Genomic DNA, 17813 nt, shown 5'->3' with positions numbered 1-17813 from the left:
GATGAACACAATGAGGATCAGAGAAGTGATATAGCTGTTGTCTCTAACAGCTAAGTCAACAGTGCCATGAGGATGAACCCGGGCTGTTGGCTCCAGAGCCCAGTGCCTTCCTGTTACTTTCCTCTGCCATATTCCCTCTCCTGTGGTCTCTGGGCTGAAGGCAGGGTCAGTGCACAGAAGCTGCAAATAGCTTGACCACATTCACTACCCAGTTCCATCAAATAACTATATTTGATTCTTTGCAGATTCATACTTACCAATTCACCTGCTCCCTAAAATGTATTTTAATCAGTGTCCAAGGTGCCTCCTCAATCATCACTGGACATGTATATATGCATAGGGCAGAAAATGTGGGTGGTGGGATGTGTATGTTCCTAGGTGAGGTGGAACAAGATGACGTTCTGCCTTCCTGTTTCAGCTCCTCCCATAAACAAATGCCCTTCTTGCAGTATTTTTAGTGCCATGTTATTCATATCTTTGTGTTTTTTGTTGGTGATTTCTTTATTTAAAATGGCCCAAGCATAGTACTGACGTGCTGGCTAGGGCTCCTAGGGGCAAGAAGACTGCGATGTGTTTTACAGAGAAAAGGATATATTAGATGAGCTTTGTTCAGGCGTGAGTTCTAGTGCTGTTGGTCACGAGTTCAATGTTAATGAATCAACAATGTACATTAAATAAGATGTCTTTAAGCAGAAACCCACATAAAACAAAGTTATGTATTGACCAATTGATAAAATGTGACCTGAGGCTCACAGTAACTGAACTCTGTATTCCCTCGGGGGGCAATGATTCCGTATTCGCTAATTCAGTGTTCCTGGCAACTGTATAGAATGTAATAACAGTGATTAAGAAGAATCAGCTGTATTTCATGCTGCCTCATAACCTGCCTTACCTAGGTTTTTAAGTAAAGCGGCAGTAGTACCTTGGGAGAGCCACACGGATAAAGCCATTTCATCTCTAATCACTGTTTTATTTGATGTAGAGCTGATTTACAATGTTGTGTTAATTACTGCTGTACAGCAAAGTGATTAAGATATAAATCCATTCCTTTGGCATCTCCAAGTATTGTGTGGCTTAGCCACTGGGAGCCCTACTCAGCCAACCTGCTGGGACCTACAGGCAGTGCCCTCTGCTCCTGCTTTATCCTCCACAGAGGGGAGCCTGGCTAATCAGGAAAGAAACTCCCTCAAAAGGTAAACAGTGAGTAGAGTGTACATATGGTGGAAGACAAATGGCTCTTGGTACCATGTTGTGGAAATTTTCTCGCTCGGGAAGATAAAGGCGCAGGGCAAGCCCAGGTGGCACTGTTGAGTCCCCGCCTCCTTACGTGGTCCACAGTGACGTGTGTGCCAGCCTCTCTAAGAAAGCTCCATCCTAACACTCAGCACCCTCAGAACTTGACTGTCTGCCTGTCGAGTGGTACTCTGTGTCAGCTCTGCACACCACCATGTCCGTGACCGCCTGCCAGGGCTTGGGGTTTGTGGTTTCACTGCTCGGGATTGCAGGCATCATCGCAGCCACCTGCATGGACCAGTGGAGCACCCAGGATCTGTACAACAACCCGGTGACAGCTGTATTCAACTACCAAGGGCTGTGGCGCTCCTGTGTCCGAGAGAGCTCTGGCTTCACCGAGTGCCGGGGGTACTTCACCCTGCTGGGGCTGCCAGGTAAGGACTGGTACCTGACAAGATGTGGGGGCAGACAGAGCTGAACAGGAACAGCCACCTCTGCCTGGGGCACCGCCAAGGGACCACTGGGGAGGGAGGAGCAACAATCCCCACCACTGAGGTGGGAACAGGAAGTGCAGGAAATTTAGGGACAGGAGCTTCTTGGAGCTGGTAGGGCTCTTGTATCCCTAAATAGGTGGTACCCAACTGGCACATTTTTAAAATAACTCTACTGCACACAAGTCTCAATCACCCACAAGCTCGGGACTCAGGAGGCCCAGGTCATAGCCACTTCCTTCCTTTAGTCCCAGATCCTCCACCCTGATTTGGATAGGTGAATCTCCCGAATGGAGTTCCATCTCTGGCCCTCTGTGCCTAGTCCCAGGTTCCAGGGCACCTATGTACAGAGCAGCAACAGAAAGTGGGCAGAGGAAAAGAACTGGGTGCTATGTTTCTCTGGGGGATACCAGATGGGTCTGCCCCTTCTCTGCATCTCCTGACCTCCAAAATGTATTATCACATGGAACCAGCTTCTGAGTTCTCTCTGCACAGAGGAACCTTGTAGAAAGTGCACTCAGCCATGCAGGGCAAAAGAGGGACAGCTGTGATGTGCAGGCTGGCCTATTAGTTTCGTAAGGATTTGTTTGCTTCACAGATGGGTCATGCTAACATAGGAAACTTCAAGCCTCAAGAGCAGAGATTGTTAAAAGTGTCTTTCACTCAGGTATCAGAGTAAGACAATAAATACACTTATTTTTATTTCTTAGTTCTTTTTTCCTTTCATAAATATTCATCAAAGTCTGGAGAGAGACAATGATGAAAGGTGGGCACAGTAAGGAGGATCAGAAATAGATACTAGGATTTCTCCTCCAGGAATTTCCCATTGGGTTGCAGAGCCAAGACTTAGGCCCTCACAGAAGGTGCAAGTTGAAGACTCTGTCTCATAATGATTCGGTCTTTCATGCATTCCATACTTGGGGATAGAGAGCTCAGAACAGCCTCAGGATTCTGTGGGCCTGGCATCCCAAAAACGTGAAAGTGCACACCAGGGTGGTATGATAAGGTGACAAGTAAGGAAAATAGAGGGCTAGTGCTGCAGGAGATGAGAGAAAGATGACTTGTTCAGGAAGAGACCCACTGGAAAGGAAACCCCACAAGTGACCCTTGAAAGGTAGTTATGAGTTAGAGGTGCAGCATCACAGCAGGAAAAACAGCATGGGCAAAGGCATGAAGGTGTTAAAGGTTGTTTCCACCTGAGGCTTACTCAGGAGGAAATGAAGGAATGACCTTGGTAGGAAGAGAGGATTTATATGGAGACGATGGTGGAGAGCACTGAATGCCAGGCTAAGAGAGGAATGGCCTGTATACAAATGAGAACATAAGCCAGATCCCTGGGTGACCAGTGGCTGATTCAGTGGGATCTCCCTCCTCCAGGGACTGGAGAAAGGTGAGCCACTCCCACGTCTCTATGTCCTGCTGACCCCTCCTGAGCTCCAGGTCTAACCATTTGCCCTTGGAATTCACCCTCAACTCAAATGCAAAATGCCCCTGGTCTCTCAGAGACCTTGGCTCATGGGCCTGGGTCCACACAGAGCTAGAGGCCCTGAAGGAGAGAGTCAGACTGAGGCAGAGCACCCAAGTGACACCTGAGGGGTCATACAGCTTCATAAATTGCAAACAACAATGGCAGACCAGGCACTAGCACTTGAGCCAACAATTGCCTTGAAGTACTTTGTGTAATCTCTACAAGCCCCCCCGTCCTTGAACTTGATGCTATCATTACCACCCTTTTAGAAACAAGGAAGCTGAGCTGGGGCAACTTGCCCAAGGTCACATGCAGATAGAGCTAGGGCTCAGACTGTGTCCTACCTGCACCCAAGTCCCAGCTCACAGCCCTCACAGGGAGCCCCACGGCTCTCAGACACAAAGCAGAAATCCCCAGTGCAAAAGCATCTTCCTAGACTCACCTCTTACCTAAGACTGCAGCTGCAGTCTTGGGGGTGTCCTAGAGTGGCAACAGCTGTCAACATGCCCTCACCCATGTTTATTTTGCAGGTCAAGACATGGAGACTCAGAGAGGCAAAGTGACTTGCCCACATTCACAGAGCTAAACTGGGGCCGGACTGAAACTGTTTTAGGGCCTTCTCTTAGAACCTTTGTGTGTGTTATGTGTGAAGATCCTGCCACTAGATAGTTCAGAGAAGTATTTTTCAAAAAGAATTTTGTAGAAATCCATTTTTTTTTTCTTTTTTTTTTTTTTTTATAAAGACGGCAGCCCATCAGGCTCCCCCATCCCTGGGATTCTCCAGGCAAGAACACTGGAGTGGGTTGCCATTTCCTTCTCCAATGCATGAAAGTGAAAAGTGAAAGAAGTCGCTCAGTCGTGTCCGACTCTTAGCGACCCCATGGACTGCAGCCCACCAGGCTCCTCCATCCATGGGATCTTCCAGGCAAGAGTACTGGAGTGGGGTGCCATTGCCTTCTCCTAGAAATCCATTTTAAAAGAAAAAAATTCTTGCAGCCCTTCAATATTGATTTCAATTATACTCATTTTACGTCACTTTAACATGGACATGTATAACAATAGATTTAAATTCCTAATGCACATAAATTTTATACAAGGAACCAAAACCACATTTGCAATTGTAATGTAAATACCACTAAATAAACCCAAATGTCAAAATTCACTTGGTATTAGGGATATTATTGGTTTTCACTTGGAGTTTAATAGGACAAAGATACAGTTCAACTTTGTATTTCACCTCTCTCAAAGCTTTGACTTTAGTATTATTAATGCAGTTTCTCTATTCACCTGAGTTTGTTTTATAAAGTGGTATTAATAAATTCAAGGTACTCACTTCTCTCACCCTTAGCCACCACTTCATCAGGGAATTGTCCTCTCTTATCCACAGTGATGAGGCATCTATGACATGATGCTTTTTGCAATGATTTTGTTCATTTGAGGTGAGGTTGGGGATGCGGTGCTTCTGAAATGTGGCTCTAAGACTATTGACCTGATTATTTCTGGGATCTGGGGAGCAAAAGTTCTCTGCTGTGTATTTGCAAGTATGTGTGCTCAGTCGTGTCCAACTCTGTGACCCCAGGGATTGTAGCAAGCCAGGCTCCTCTGTCCATGGAATTTCCCAGTCAAGAATACTGGACTGGGTTGCCATTCCCTTCTCCAGGGGATTTTCCCGACCCAGGGATCAAACCCAGGTGTCCTGCTTTGAAGGCAGATTTTTTTACCATCTGAGCCACCAGAGAGTGGGTTGCTATTTCATACTCCAGGGGATCTCCCCAACCCAGGGATCAAACCCAAATCTCCGACATCTCCTGCATTGGCAGGCAGATTCTTTACCACTGTGCCACCCACCACTAATTGCACCCACCACTAGTTGCAATCAGGTTTGTGCAAAATAGGACATGCAGTACTTTTTGGTGATGCTCCTGCAGAATTGACCACCAGGACACAGGTGTCTGAGTCATAGTACCAGTGCCACAAGGTGGGAGAAATTCCCCTGACTCCATTTCTATTTGAGCTGGAATGAACCCTTTGTTCATGAATCAGTTAAGGCTTTCACTTCACTGACTCCTGGTATAAACATGATCATATATACCAATGTAAACCCGGACCATAAGTGGCCAGCCTGAGGGTCTGGAACATATTTGCTTTAATTTTTTCCATTGTCACTGAAATGAAAGCACAGAATTTTTTAATTTCCATAGAGAAGCAACACGCTCCCAAGAATGCAAACACAGATACTTAGGCTCAGAGGGAAGAAGTCAAGCACAGCTGAACCCTTCAGAGAAACGTGAGGTACTGGACTGACAGTCAACCTTCCTAGACAGAGTCATTTCACTAAAACTAAAACTGTCAGCCACCCTATCCTGGACTAACCAAGTTTAGACAAGGTCCCCTCTTGGCAGGGACAGGAAGGAAAAGTAAAGCCTTTGGTCTTCCCATATACACAGAAGTAACAAGGAAGTAACTGTAACACACACAAAAAAATAAAAGTAAAAAATTTTTAAACTCAGTAACACAGAAATCATGGCACTAGAAAGAACATTTATGCATTCAACAAACATTTGTTGAGTACCCACTATGTCCCAAGCTGTCTGCACATGGGGAAAGGTTCACAAATCTAAAAGAGAGACAGAGGATAAACAAACCATTGCAGGGCAAAGTTTCTCAACCTAGGCACTATTGATACTTTAAGCCATATAATTCCTTTTGTAGGGTGCTGTTCTCCACATTACAGAATATTTAGCAGCATCCCTGGCCTCCATCAACTAGATGTGAGTAGCAGCACCTTTCCCTCCCTAGTTGAGACAGCAAAAATGTCTTCAGACTTGTCATATATCCCCTGGGGGCAAGAGTGGCCCCAGTTAAGAACCACTGTTATAAAGCATAGTCAGTGCCTCATATGGTACAGGATGTAGACATGAGGGAAGGGAAGACTTCCCAAAGGAAATGACAGCTGAGCTGAGTTACTTAGTTATGACATGTATGAGTTACCCAGAAAGACAAAGAGGTAAAGAGTTTTTCAGAAAGAGAGAAACATTATTGGAAAAGACACAGTGGCATGAGAGAGTGTAGTGTATTAAGAGAATTAAAATAACTTAAATCTCTTTGTGAGGCAACACAATACAGTGTTATGTGTTAAACACTTAGGAATAATATCTTTAAATGTTGCTGCTAAGTCACTTCAGTCGTGTCCGACTCTGTGCAACCCCATAGACAGCAGCCCACCAGGCTTCACCATCCCTGGGATTCTCCAGGCAAGAACACTGGAGTGGGTTGCCATTTCCTTCTCCAATGCATGAAAGTGAAAGTGAAGTCGCTCAGTCGTGTCCGACTCTTTGCGACCCCATGAACTGCAGCCTACCAGGATCCTCTGTCCATGGGATTTTCCAGGCAAGAGTACTGGAGTGGGGTGCCATTGCCTTCTCCAATCTTTAAATGTTAGGCAAGAATAAAAATGAAAAAGGAAGTTTACTAAGGAAAATTTAAACATCAACTAAAAAGGAATATATACTACAGGATCCTAGATAGGGATATTATAAAAATGTGAATTTCTTCCTAATTAATGTATAATAAATAATATACTTAACTAATTGTATTATAATAATAATAAAACATATTGAGAGCTTACTCTGCCCTAGGCATTGGTTCAAGAAATTAGCATATGTTAATTTATATTTTAAATCTAATTTGTGTGATTATATAAATTTACATCAATTACCTTATACTTACTTTAATTTTCACAACTCTATGAGGTAAGTAGTGCTATTATCTCCATTTTGTAGATGAGGAAACTGAAGCACAAAGGGGCTATAGAACGATAGTAAGTGGCAGTTGAGAATTCAAACCCAGGCAGATTTTTTGCAGAGCCTAAGCCTGTAAGAATTTATATTACAAGAATTCTAATCAAAATGCTAGTGAGAGTTTTCCCTTGGGAGCATGGTGAAGTGGTTATCTATAAGAAGAAGCAGATGAAATTAATTTTTAAATGTTTTTTTAAGGATAATATTAATATAACAGTAGAGAGTTAACTTTGCCAGATATTCAACCAAATTCTAAAGCTGTGATAATTAAAAGTGTGCTTTGTCTCAAGGATAGACACAGGTCAATGGAGCAAAGTTTAAAATTAGGAAGACATATATGTGAATTTAATATAGGTAGAGGAGGTTTGACAAAGCATGAGGAAAGGGAAAGTTATTTAATAAGTACTGTAAAAATTATTGATTAGCTTTTTTGAGGGAAAAAAATGAATCATAGACTACAAACCAAATAGGTTCCAGATTAATTAAATGTAAAGATACACAAAACACTTTTAAATTTTCTAAAATTCTAAAATAATTCTAGTATCATTTCTAAATGGAAAATAAATTCCTAAGCATAGAAAAGAACACTCATTTTACTACATCATTTAACAGATTTTTATTAAGCACCTATTATGCACCAGGTACTGTGAACATGTAAATGGAAAGCACTGTATTTTTCTAAAACCATGAAAAAAATTAATAAGCAAATATTCAATGTGAAAAGATCTTTTTAGTAATCATAACACTATATTAAGATCCTTAACAAATAATTCATGTAAGTTGATAGACAAAATGCCAAATTCCAGTAAATATATGAGGAAGAAGTGATAATTCACAAAAAAGAAAAACAAACACTCCACAAATATTTGTTTAAAAAATAGTTTCAAACTCATTAATAATCAAAGTAATGCAAATTTAAACATGCGATCACGTATAACAACAAATTCACAAAGCAGGTAAGGGTTTCAGTGAGGCAAGATCTTTCAAATGTTGTTGATGCTTCAGATGCTGTTTACTAGGAATAAAATTCATAGGAAAAAAGTCTGCCTCTACATAAAAAAGTTTTTTTAAAAGATTTTTTTAAAGCCTCAAACCCTTTGACATCTTAATTCCTCTCTTAGGAATCTGTCCTAAAAAAGTAATCAGAAATACTGGCAAAAGAGTCACGTGAAAAATGCTCATCATTAACATTGTTTTTCATACAAACAAAAAACTGGGGGAGGGGTAAAGTCTAATTATCTAAGAATAGATGCTGTTTTGGTGAACGGTTGGACTTCTATATGAAAGTCAAAGTGTTAGTCGCTCAGTTGTGTCCAGCTATTTGTGATCCCATGGGCTGTAGCCCATCAGGCTACTCTGTCAATGGAATTCTCCAGGCAAGAATACTGGGAGTGAGTAGCCATTCACTTCTCCAGAGGATCTTCCCGACCCAGGGATCAAACAGGATTTCCTGCATTGAAGGCAGATTCTTTACTGTCTGAGCCACCAGGGAAGTCCAGCATTTCTATATAATGAAATACTAACATATTCATAGATTAAATATTTAGGATTAAATATATTAAACAATGTTTACAAAGTACTTTAATTGAATATGTATGCAATTAAGTGAAAAGAGAAAAACAGTAAATTGTATGATCTCTTAATTATGTAAAAAATATATACAGAGAATAGATTAAAAAGAAAGTATGCCAGATATTTTGTGTAAGGTTTAAAATTATGAGTAAGATTTGCTGACATTTTCCCGCTTCTAAATTTTCTATTATGAGCACTAAAAGGTAGAGTCAGAAGTTAAGACTATAAAGTGTGTTAATATTTTAAAAGAAAAGAATCAATGGATATATCAATCATTTGTCTTGCTAATAATACTAATTTAACTCCTCCCATATTCCTAGCTGTAATATTTTATATTGATATTTGACTGCCATATTGCCTAATTAGCATAGATATTGTTGTATTAATATTCCTATAACAAGGTAAAGAAAAGTTAGGGGAAATGTTTTGTCCAATATCAGTAAAATAACATAAGCTCCTGAAAAGGTACAATCTGAAATGACAACACCAGAACCATATTTAAAGTTGAATATAGGGAGGATTCCCCTCAAGAAGTCAGCAAAATTTTTTGCTTCATTGTAAAAGTGATTAAACAAAGTTGAAACAGACCCATTATTGTTAAACACAATGAGATCATGGATTGTTATCATTATTATATACTATTATAATTAGGCCATGAACTGTCATTATCATTAGAGATACACTTAATATATTTTAACAAAGCCCATTGCCATAAACAAGGAAGCCAGATGTTCCTCTGTGGACCCCCAATTACTCTTTAGCAGTGACTGCTAAAGCAGCAGTCCACTCATTCTAGAGCACAGAAAACTCACCGGGAAGTGAAAAATCCCATTTTCCACATGTTTTAAAGCATGATGATACTTGTCAACCCACTCCAGAATTCTTGGCTGGAAAATTCCATGGACAAAGGAGCTATGGAGTCACAAAGAGCTGGACACGACTGAGCTTGCACACACGTAAATGTATACTTATTTCATATTTTTTAAAGTGTGTACACTTAGAATCCCTCTCTACTCATTCAATATTCTGCCTAAGTAGAGGGAGCTTTACTTTATCCTTTAAAGCTAACTTTTCCTTCCTCCAAAAATATAGTCACTGTCACCACTTCAAACAAGAAAGAAAGATTAATTCATTGTTACCTGAATATCTTTTTATTCTGTCTTGAAATTTTGCATAAAAACATTTTCATAGGAAAATGAGAGGGAAAACTGTCATGAATGAAACTAGGTAACTATAATAACCTTTTCTTTTTAATTTTGCCATTTTCAATCTACATTTGGGTGGTCAATGATGGGAGTGAGGCTGTAAACAAGTGTCATAAAATGGACAACTGGAAACCAAACTCTTATAAATCTTTGTGAATAAAAAGCCTAACTTTTAATTGAAATAAGAGTGAAATGAGCTCTGTCCACAGAAACAGTGGCAGAATCATTCCTGAATTATTCCAACATTTTCCAATCTAATTGGTTGATCCCCGTCCACCCGCAGAGACCAGGGTCACTTCTAGCTGCCCCCTCCCCACCTTTTAGACTTGGCCTTATAGCTCAGTTCAGGAGTTACAGAGCCACCAACAGGACTTCACCTAAGTCGTATAACTCTTGCCTACTCTCTTCTTTGGGGCTTTCTGGCTCATTCTTCTTACCGTGCAAACCCTGATCACAGAACCTAAAGCAAGGTGTGCAGTTGAGGGGAGTGTTGCCTCCATTCAAATCAGAGGGGAGACCTTGCATATTTGCTTTCTGTGTTTGCTGGGAATAAAGCCATGGGAGTGGTGACTGGGTGCACCCAAGATAACATTGAAATGTCCAGATGCACAGGCTTGTTTCCTGGAGAACATGTATAGGCTAGAGATTGGGGTATAGATGTGTGTGGGTGTGTATCAGGGCCTTGACATCCAGATTCAAGGAACATCTGGCTAAAATGTGTCTGAATTCAGACGCCAGACACATACCACCCACAGGAAGTAGCAGGTCCATCAATTCTCTAATGTAATTCTAAAATCAAATTATGTCGACAAAACACACTGGCTGATGGCTGGCCAAGTCTCTGTTTTGGTGATTCCTGACATTTTGACCAACTGTAGTAAAGACTGTTCTGCAAAACATAGAGGAGAACAGTGTGTGACACCTGAAAGGGCTCTGAAGTGTTTCAGCTTATCCTGTTCATGTTACAGATGAAAACACTGTAATCTACATAAGCGGAGCCATTTGCCCCAATCGCCCAGCATACAGCATGTTAGGGACAGGGTCAGGAGCAGATGCTAGGCCTCGCAGTAACCAGGTCAGGGTCTCTGGTCCAGCCTGCCTGTTTCCTCCTCATGGCCTTTTGTGGAACTTCTGTGTCTGCTTGCCACATGGTCTTCATATGGTTCCTGCGAGTGAAAGGGTGAGATGTCTGTCAACACAATGCCCTGCTTCTTCCCATCCCAGATCCAATTCCGGCAGACCCAGAGTATAGCTGCAGGATATGGCTGCCTGTTCATAAGAGTAGGGACAACTCTGCCTGCCCCTGTCACTCCATATGGAAACAGAGAAGGAGTCCCAGACTAGAAGTTGAGATGGGACTTCCACCTTTGCCATCTTTTAAATTAAGCAGGTGTGGTGCAAGGCACCGGGGCAAGTACCTTAACCTCTTTACCTTGCTTGACTCACCACCCCCTCCCCCAAAAACTATGGGTGGGGAATAATTAATACCTGCTCTACCTATTTCTGTAAGATCAAAATGGAAAGATGTCAGTGTAACGGTGGTTTACGAGTTGTGAAGAGAAAATGTCTGGTGTGAGACGGAGATTTCTGGAGCCATGTTTTTTAAGTGAGGTCAGTCGAACTGGTTTCCCATGATGAACAGGGCCTCAAGGAAGGCTTGTGTGTGTGGTCGGGAGTGGAGGGACGAGACTCTTAGCTGCACTTCTTCCCTCGGGGCAGACCCCGAGCCTGGGTGGGGCAGGGGTCCACTCAGACTGCCGCGCCCTCAAACCAACCCGGCCTGTGCCACTCCCCAGACAAGTGCCTCTTGGGGCTGCTTCCCTAACAAATGAAAAAATAATGTCCTTGAACCAAGAGTGAAACTGAACTATCTAAGGAAAACACTGTGAACAAACACAGAGGGCCGAGGAAAGCCATCTGATCAGAGCAGCTCCCCGGGAGCTGGGCAGGACGAAGGCGGCAGCTGGGCGGGAGGACGGAGAGCCTGGCCATGACCACCACCAGATGCCAAGTGGTGGGCTTCCTGCTGTCCCTCCTGGGCCTGGCCGGCTGCATCGTTGCCACGGAGATGGACATGTGGAGCACCCAGGACCTATACGACAACCCGGTCACCGCCGTGTTCCAGTATGAAGGGCTCTGGCGCAGTTGCGTGCAGCAGAGCTCAGGCTTCACCGAGTGCCGGCCCTACCTCACCATCCTGGGCCTGCCAGGTAGGCGTGGGCACAGGTGAGGCTGGGACCCGGCTGCTGCTTTCACCGCAGCCGGGAGGGACCTTGGAGTTGGGCGCAGGGCAGGACTCTCACAGCACTGGCTCCCATCTGAGGTGTAAGAGGAGAAGTTGGCCCCGTGTCAAAGAGGGCTATGTAGACCTAGGGGAGAACATCCAAGATTTTACACTCAAAGGATTGCCAGTGAGGAAGCGGGTCATGAGAACAAGGGGGCTGTGGTGAGGGCAGGCTCCTGATGCTAGAAGAGACAGTATTGCTCAAGTAGAAAAGTAATCGTGTGCAGGTATGTGCGTGTGACTTGCTCTTGCCTGTACATACCTAGGGCTAGGTAGGATGGTGAATATTTTCTTACCATCGAAAAAGTTTATCAGGAGTTAATATAATTTCATTATCAATTTGGTTAATTTTTCCTTTGAGAAGTCAGAGTCTCAGTCAGTGCCAGAAAGTATATATCGCCTTTAAATTACAAATATCCTTTCTCTGCATTTGTGTTGAGAGGTTCTGGTGTGCACTCTTAAAAAACAATGCATGTCAAAATATAATTACAGAACTATAATAATCGTAATAGTCTCAGAATATAAATATAATTATAAATGACATCCTTTCACCCCTGGAGATGATATCAGCTAAATCCTTGTTTCTAATAGATAATTAGTTCAAATAGGAATCATAGGAACTTTGCATTCTAGATATTATGGGACCTCTACTTGATTTTTTTTTAAAAAGCAAAGAAAGAAATAAAAGGTTAATCAGTGGCCCCAAGGAGTGGCCCTGATGTGAGTTTGTTGAAGAAAGGAAAACAGGGCTAGGTTTTGCCTCTCTGAAACAAATACCTCGTGGACAGGTAGATGGGGATAAATTTGCAGGAAACTGCAAGGCCTGTGGAGCCCTTGAAATTGAATTGTGAAAATCAACTCAATTAATTATCTCCATTTGCAGAAAGAAATAGAAAGTGGGTGTCAGAGTAGAACTGGAGTGTTTATTCCATCTTTAGAAGCCACTCGTATTGTGAAACAGACTGATCACTGACTAAGATCTGCTTAAAGCAGTAAGGGAGGCTGGCTGGAGGGAAGGAAGCCCCAGAGAGTGGCTGATGCTACAGGGCAAAGGTCAGAAAGGAGGCGATGCAAGACCGTGGATTGTTGAGTTGCTGCTGCTGCTGCTGCTGGTCACTTCAGTCGTGTCCGACTCTGTGCAACCCCATGAACTGCAGCTACCAGGCTCCTCCGTCCATGAGATTTTCCAGGCAAGAGTACTGGAGTGGGTTGCCATTGCCTTCTCCAGTTGAGTTCCTAGCTACACCCAATTTTAACTATTAAATAAAAGAGTAAGAATGACCTTGTATTCAAAATTAAGGCATAACATTCCATGACTTCAGCTCAATTACCTCTTCCCAGGACCCCATCACACACTATCAGTCTCTGGCTCATTCTGCATCTTTCCACACATGAGGATCCCAAATAGCTGCACTCTCCAACACGGTCAGATCCCATTGCTACCACCCTCATTGTTTTTTCTGTTCTACTGAGGGATCCCATCATCCCTAAGTCGTCTCAGAATCTCTCCTCATCGCCCATCAACAGTCTGCTCTGCAGAACGAGATTCCCTCCCTGCCACCTGTCCAAGACCAGCCTCTCCACCAGGGCTCTGAGGGCCCTGCCCCCTATTGTGTGGCCACCCCTGCTGACCAGCCCCTTCCCTTCTTGCCTCTTTCATCTTTCCTTCTCACTTACGTTTATATCATCTTTTCCTGGAAAACCTTCCTGATTCAGGGCGTTGTCAAGTTCTCTCTCTCCCTAGCTCACTGACAATCAAACTAAAAGACAAAGTTTTTCTCCCATCCCTCCCTCCTCACACTTAACCTCTTGCATTCCGGTTTCTATCCTTTATTCCTTACAATGTTTGCTCTTTTGACTATGGCAGAAGGTCAGGCCGAATCTTTCAGTTACCAGCTTCCAGTTCTCTGCTCCCCTCTTCCTGGATATTTCAAGGCCCAAACACCTTCCATGGTCCGTCACTCTCAGCTTAACCAGGTACAGATGTGACAGCCTGACACACACCTCCAGCGTTACTCACCTTCCTTCCATGACCCATATCTTACCCCCAGCCCATGCTTCTCCCTTCACAGAGGGAACCCCTGCCCTGCCTGTCTGCGTCAGAACTGCATCCCACCAAAAGCCAGGGTAGCCATTTCCTGGGACTGAGTTTGTGAAAAAAGAGATACTTTACATCATTAATCATGTGTGGCCATGGAGAAGAGTGTGGATTTAAGAGTAGCCAGTCCTCAATGCAGCAGGAGTGACCACAGTGCAAATTGGCATCCTGAAATACAATTATTTGTTTGATGACTTAAGATGTGGCTGACTAACTGAGGTAAGGGAAGAGTGGGAGGATTATTAGGAGGAAAAGACTAGGGTAAAAACTCAAAAGCTACAGGCAGGATCATAAGGCAATGAAGAAGCCAGAGAGGTGGCCAGAGGATGGTTTGTGGATACTTATGGGGCTCCCAAGGGGGTTGAAAGGATTAACATGGACCAGCCAGGACCCAGCGCCTAGAGAGGATGCAGCCACCAGAAACAGTTTCTGAAAGCATATTCTTGAGCATGACAAAAGGCCTTGGGAAGAGACACCTGAAGCAGGGAAGCTGGGAGGAATGCCTGGAGGTAAAAATGGAAGGTTGCAGAGAGCTTAATTTTGAACTGGAACTCAGGGAGGAATATTATCCTCCTGCAGACAAGTAAGCCTTTAAGTGCTATAAAGGCATGAGGCCGATACCATTTTAATGCTTTAATCATCATAATCACCACTACCAATTATTCAATTCTTCTTTGCTCCTTACTTGCAAAAATCTCACTTTTCATTTATCTGATAAGAATGTATCACATTTAGTTGGAACTGACAGCCATAGAATAACTTAATTCCATTCATCTAGCTGTACTATACCTACAGAGAGATGAGTGAGGTAAATGGTGGTGGTTCCAGGACTGTTTACCTGTATATTGCCAGTGCTGTATAGTTTATAGCCCAGGATTCTCTGCACCGGATTCCAAACAGCCAATGTAGCATGCAATTCTCCAAAGACAGTGCCCAGAAATAAAAACAGCTATGGTTTATTGGACTGCACAGAAACTCCAGTTTAATCTTTGCAGTAATACAAGGAAATATGTATTAGCTTTATTTTTACAAAAGTAAAAACTGAGGCTCAAAGAGCATGGCAAGGTAACATGCCCAAGTTCCCATGGATAGAGGATGGCAGAAGTAGGCTATGAACACACACTGAAAGACTTCTGAGTTGTGTCTTTTCCCTGCCCACACTCATTCCAGCTAGAAGCAGAAAGGATTCGTCTAGGCTTGAGCACATAAGAGTAGAGGGTGCATTGGCACTCTGACCCATTGATAGTAATTTCATTAACAATGCACAATCAAGAATATTAAATATAAAGATACTTATAAAAATACTAATTCCCATTTCCCCTCCCTGGAGACTGGAGACTGTGGCAGGAAAAAGCAAAGGGCTGTCAAAGGACAGGATGGAGAGGAGGCAAAAGCCTGGAAAACTCATTTCTGGCCTCCATGATTGTATCAGAGTCAAGTGATGTTTTCTATAATATGTTTGCAAATATTTGAACTGAATTTGCTGCTGTAGCAGGATCTTGTGGTTAGAAGCAGATGAGTTGGGATCCAGGGCATAGCCTGGCCACCTACATCTCTTGACCTGGCTTTCTCTAGGTCTGAATGCCTCACAGGAAGGCATTTGTGTAAATGTGCTCTGTGACCCATTATCTGGCTCTTCTTATTTTCTCAGCCTTACCTTGTGGCATCCAGAGATCTTAGTTGCCCAACCAGAGATTGAACTCTCCCTGCTTTCATTTAAAGTGTTGAGTCTTAACCACTGGATCTTCTGAAAAGTCTCTACAAGATCTGGCTCTTGGCATCATGTCATGTCTACACCACCCAAAGCTCTCAGTTAGGATATTGATCTTACAGGTTTTTTTCTTCTCCAAAATCAGATGCCTTTTATGAATCTAAATATCTAAAGTAAAGATTTATTTAGGGTCCTTTTTTTCTCCTTTCTTCTCCCCCACCCCCCTGTGTTCTGAGCTCTGCACTGATTCTCAGCACCGTCACAGGCATTGAAGGTCTTGATTTTTTTCACATACTGACTGCATTTCCCCTTTACCACCTCAATGTGCAAAAACAACAGCCACAGGAGAGCTAGGGAGTCTCCCATCAACCTGTCAATCATATTGACACACACAGCAATGGGGGGTGTTTAAGGAAACCATATTTAACCCAGAGAACAGTTTCACAAAATCTGAAATCCATAAGGAAAAAAATATGAAACTGCTCTTATGTATCCTTTCGAAAGGAGCTATCTTGTTTATTTCTTCTTACTACTAGCTAATGTTTCACATAAAGTCTAGTGCTCCTGATGCTGTGAAACCAGCTTGTCTTTCCTCAATGTCCAGTGGAAGAAATTGGCCCTGAAAGGTAGGGCTAGTATAAGTTAGTTGTAAAACTGAAATGAGATCTGGAGGAACCTCTTGGATTCGGGTTAAGCTGCTTTCCCTTTCTTCAAAAAAGAGACATGTTTTAGCACAAATGTGATTTTTTAAGTATGTGGACAAAAATCTGATGTGTACACATTATGGCACATCTGAAGGAGATTCCACAGAGAACTGAGAACACATCTAGAAAGCTCAAGTGAACCTGTAACTTGAGTGTAAACGGAGGCTGTTGCTCTGACTTCTTGATTCTCAAAGCTATGTAGACCCAAGAATCAGGATGCCTCCTCAGCTTGTGCTTGTAAAGGTTGTTACTATGGGGTGTTTTTTGTTTTTTGTTTTTAATGTTTATTTATTTACTTGGCTGCACTGGGTCTTAGCTGCAGTACTTGGAATCTTCAATCTTCACAGCAGCTTGAAGGATCTTTAGTTGCAGCATGCAGACTCTTAGTTGCATCACATATGCCGGAGAAACATGTGCTAAGTCACTTCAGTCATGTCTGACTCTTTGGAACCCTATAGACTGAAACCCCCCAGGTTCCTCTGTCCATAGGATTCTCCAGGCAAGAATATTGGAGTGGGTTGCCATTCCCTTCTCCAGGGGATCTTCTGGATCCAGGATCGAACCCATGTCTCTTACGTCTCCTGCATTGGCAGGCAAGTTCTTTACCACTGGTACCACCTGGGAAGACCCTGGGATCTTCAATCTTCATTGAAAATTGGTATCTAATTCCAAATGTAGAACATACAATATCTAATTAGAATATATCATATCTAATTCCTGACCAGAAATCAAACCTGGGCCCCTGCATTGGGAGCATGGAGTCTTAGCCACTGGACCACCAAAGAAGTCCCAAGGTTGTTAATTTGATAGCAGGGGCATCACACCCTAGCATGAATTGGTCAGTGGTGGGACATCATTGCTTTGTGGGAACATACATGGTCAGAGTTCTGTAGTTGGAGCCCACCTTAGAGTTGAAAAGGCAATAGGACAGAACCCACCTACACCGCATCAGCCTGCTCATTGCCCACCAGATCCTAAGCCCACTTTTCCTGATCTCCTCCCTACGTTGGTCCAGGCCTTTCTCTTCCTCCTCTTCTCAAATCTTCTATTCCTGCCCTTCACGCTCTCTCACACATGTCTTTTTCAAATCCTCAACTGTATTTTACCAAATGAAAGGATTCAGGTTTGTACACGGTTAGTACAAGCCAAAGCCATGTAGAGTTGGAGAGAGATAACTACTTTTTTCAATTGTCTTATTTTTAATTAATTTTTATACAATTTTTAAAGATTACTTTCCATTTACAGTT

The 17813-nt window shown here is 42.9% G+C and overlaps 1 protein-coding gene and 1 long non-coding RNA gene across 3 annotated transcripts in view; one reads left to right on the top strand and one right to left on the bottom strand.

Annotated features, from left to right (window-relative positions):
• The first annotated feature begins 1377 nt into the window (after positions 1-1377).
• The window catches only part of CLDN18 (claudin 18), a 29760-nt gene continuing 13324 nt past the window's right edge, over positions 1378-17813 (top strand). Inside the window, exon 1 of one of the 2 annotated variants that reach the window (XM_006049412.4) lies at positions 1378-1667. In XM_006049412.4, the coding sequence (XP_006049474.1) occupies positions 1448-1667 (220 nt within the window). In that variant the 5' untranslated portion in view covers positions 1378-1447. Of the gene's footprint in view, positions 1668-11435; positions 11980-17813 lie in introns of those variants that run through there. The other variant, XM_006049413.4, reaches the window with a different exon arrangement.
• LOC123334772 lies at positions 9703-15967 on the bottom strand. The gene is made up of 3 exons (XR_006552895.2): positions 13895-15967; positions 11958-12138; positions 9703-10935 (listed from the first exon to the last, which is right to left on the bottom strand). It is a non-coding gene; the product is annotated as an uncharacterized LOC123334772 (long non-coding RNA).

The sequence above is a fragment of the Bubalus bubalis genome, chromosome 1 (genome assembly GCF_019923935.1).
Source record: "Bubalus bubalis isolate 160015118507 breed Murrah chromosome 1, NDDB_SH_1, whole genome shotgun sequence".
Classification (NCBI taxonomy): Eukaryota; Metazoa; Chordata; class Mammalia; order Artiodactyla; family Bovidae; genus Bubalus; species Bubalus bubalis.
Note: the sequence above shows the minus strand (reverse complement) of the source record. Positions and strands in the feature narration are given on the sequence as shown.